Here is a 1,560-nt window from a genome sequence, read left to right as displayed (position 1 = left end):
AAATGAGTGGAGTTCCATGTAGGCATACATTACGCATCATCGCAGAAAAGAAGCTAAATCATGAAGATTACATCTCTAGTTGGCTTCTCAATGGAAGGCAACAACAAATTTATAGGGAGTCAATTCGGCCAGTAAATGGTATGTGTTTCTGGGATAACTCCGGTTCTGTGATATTGCCACCTCCAAATCTGGTTGAAGAACTTGAAAACAGAAAAGGAAGAAAGCCAAAGCCAAAAAGGAAGAAAGGGAAGAATGAGTCTCCAAAAAAGAAAAAGGCTAGTAGAGAGAGGAGAATCATGCATTGTCGTCGTTGCAGTTTAACTGGACACAATGCAGCTAAATGTCCAAATATGGAAGTGGAAAGGTCTATGCCACCTAAGAAGAAGAAGAAGACTAAACCATCGGCAGATGGAGGAGGACCAAGTCAACCAACACAAGACACATTTTCAAGTCAACCAACACAAGACACATTTGAAGTATGAAGCGGTTTAGGACTATTTCTTTTTCTCTTTTTGATGTCATGGTCTGTTTTTGGGGACATGTAACAACACAATGTCTTTTGATTTCATGGTCTGTTTTGTGACATGTACCACAACCAAATGTCTCGGTCTATTTTGGATTCTATCACAGTTGGATTGGGTTTGAGCAATGTCATATGTCTTGTTCTTTTTCCATTACCTTTCATACAAACAAACAGTCTTACAAGCCATATTTTTCTCTAAACATCCAAACTAGTTACTCTCATACAACCACTTTTTAACTCACATATTCAATACATACACATGAAAAACAAAACCATAACCATAACAAAGCCAACAATGTTCTTCAAGCTTCTTAGTTGCATTTTCATCTCTTCGACCTCCTTCTCAACCACACCCAAATGCACACGAGTCTCCATGGCGAGAGTATCAATCTGAGATTCGCAAGCATTGACACCCTTCTGCAATGTCATTGCAGCTCCATCAATGTTCTCCACTTTCTCAATCAAGTCCTCGATCTCTTCGACCATAGACGTATCGGTCCATTTAAATGTATGATACCAATTCTATAACATTTACAGACTTTTAGTTGCAGACACAGCCAAACTATACAACAAAATTTAGAGAATCACACTTACCCCATCCCTTCCAAACGGACACCCATGAAACAATCTTCCAGGATTTTTAGCAGTTGTCGATGTCTTCAAAACAACAGGTTCTCCACATTGACATCTCTTGGGGAAACCTCTTCTTTGATTATCCATTTGATTTCTTCGAAGAGAAAGAACCCTAATTGAAGAACGCCTTCGCAGAGAAAGAGAAAGAGAAAGAGAGAAATGAATCGTGAAATCAAAAAAAAAAAAAAAACCCTAATTGAAGTTTTTCCCCCAAATCAAAACGACGTCGTTTTGAGTTTGATTCCAAAAACTCTTGCCACATCATTGCTTATGTGTCATACGAATCACTCATATTTAACGGTTGACTAACAGTTTTTGTGTCAATGTAGTATTATCGATAACGCTTCAAAATTTGGGTAGTAATTTTGAATTTTATTGGCGTTCCGGTTGGATAATACACTTCT

The 1,560-nt window shown here is 38.1% G+C and overlaps 1 protein-coding gene across 1 annotated transcript; it reads right to left on the bottom strand.

Annotated features, from left to right (window-relative positions):
- On the bottom strand, positions 650–1,303 carry LOC104779506 (uncharacterized protein At4g04775-like). Its single transcript, XM_019244301.1, has 2 exons — positions 1,118–1,303; positions 650–1,045 (listed from the first exon to the last, which is right to left on the bottom strand). The coding sequence occupies exons 1-2, from the start codon at positions 1,241–1,243 to the stop codon at positions 770–772; spliced, it is 402 nt and encodes a 133-aa protein (XP_019099846.1). The 5' UTR covers positions 1,244–1,303; the 3' UTR covers positions 650–769.

Source organism: Camelina sativa, chromosome 4, assembly GCF_000633955.1.
Source record: "Camelina sativa cultivar DH55 chromosome 4, Cs, whole genome shotgun sequence".
NCBI classification, from domain to species: domain Eukaryota; kingdom Viridiplantae; phylum Streptophyta; class Magnoliopsida; order Brassicales; family Brassicaceae; genus Camelina; species Camelina sativa.
The sequence above is the reverse complement of the archived record's forward strand: the minus strand, read 5'-3'. Positions and strand labels throughout refer to the sequence as shown.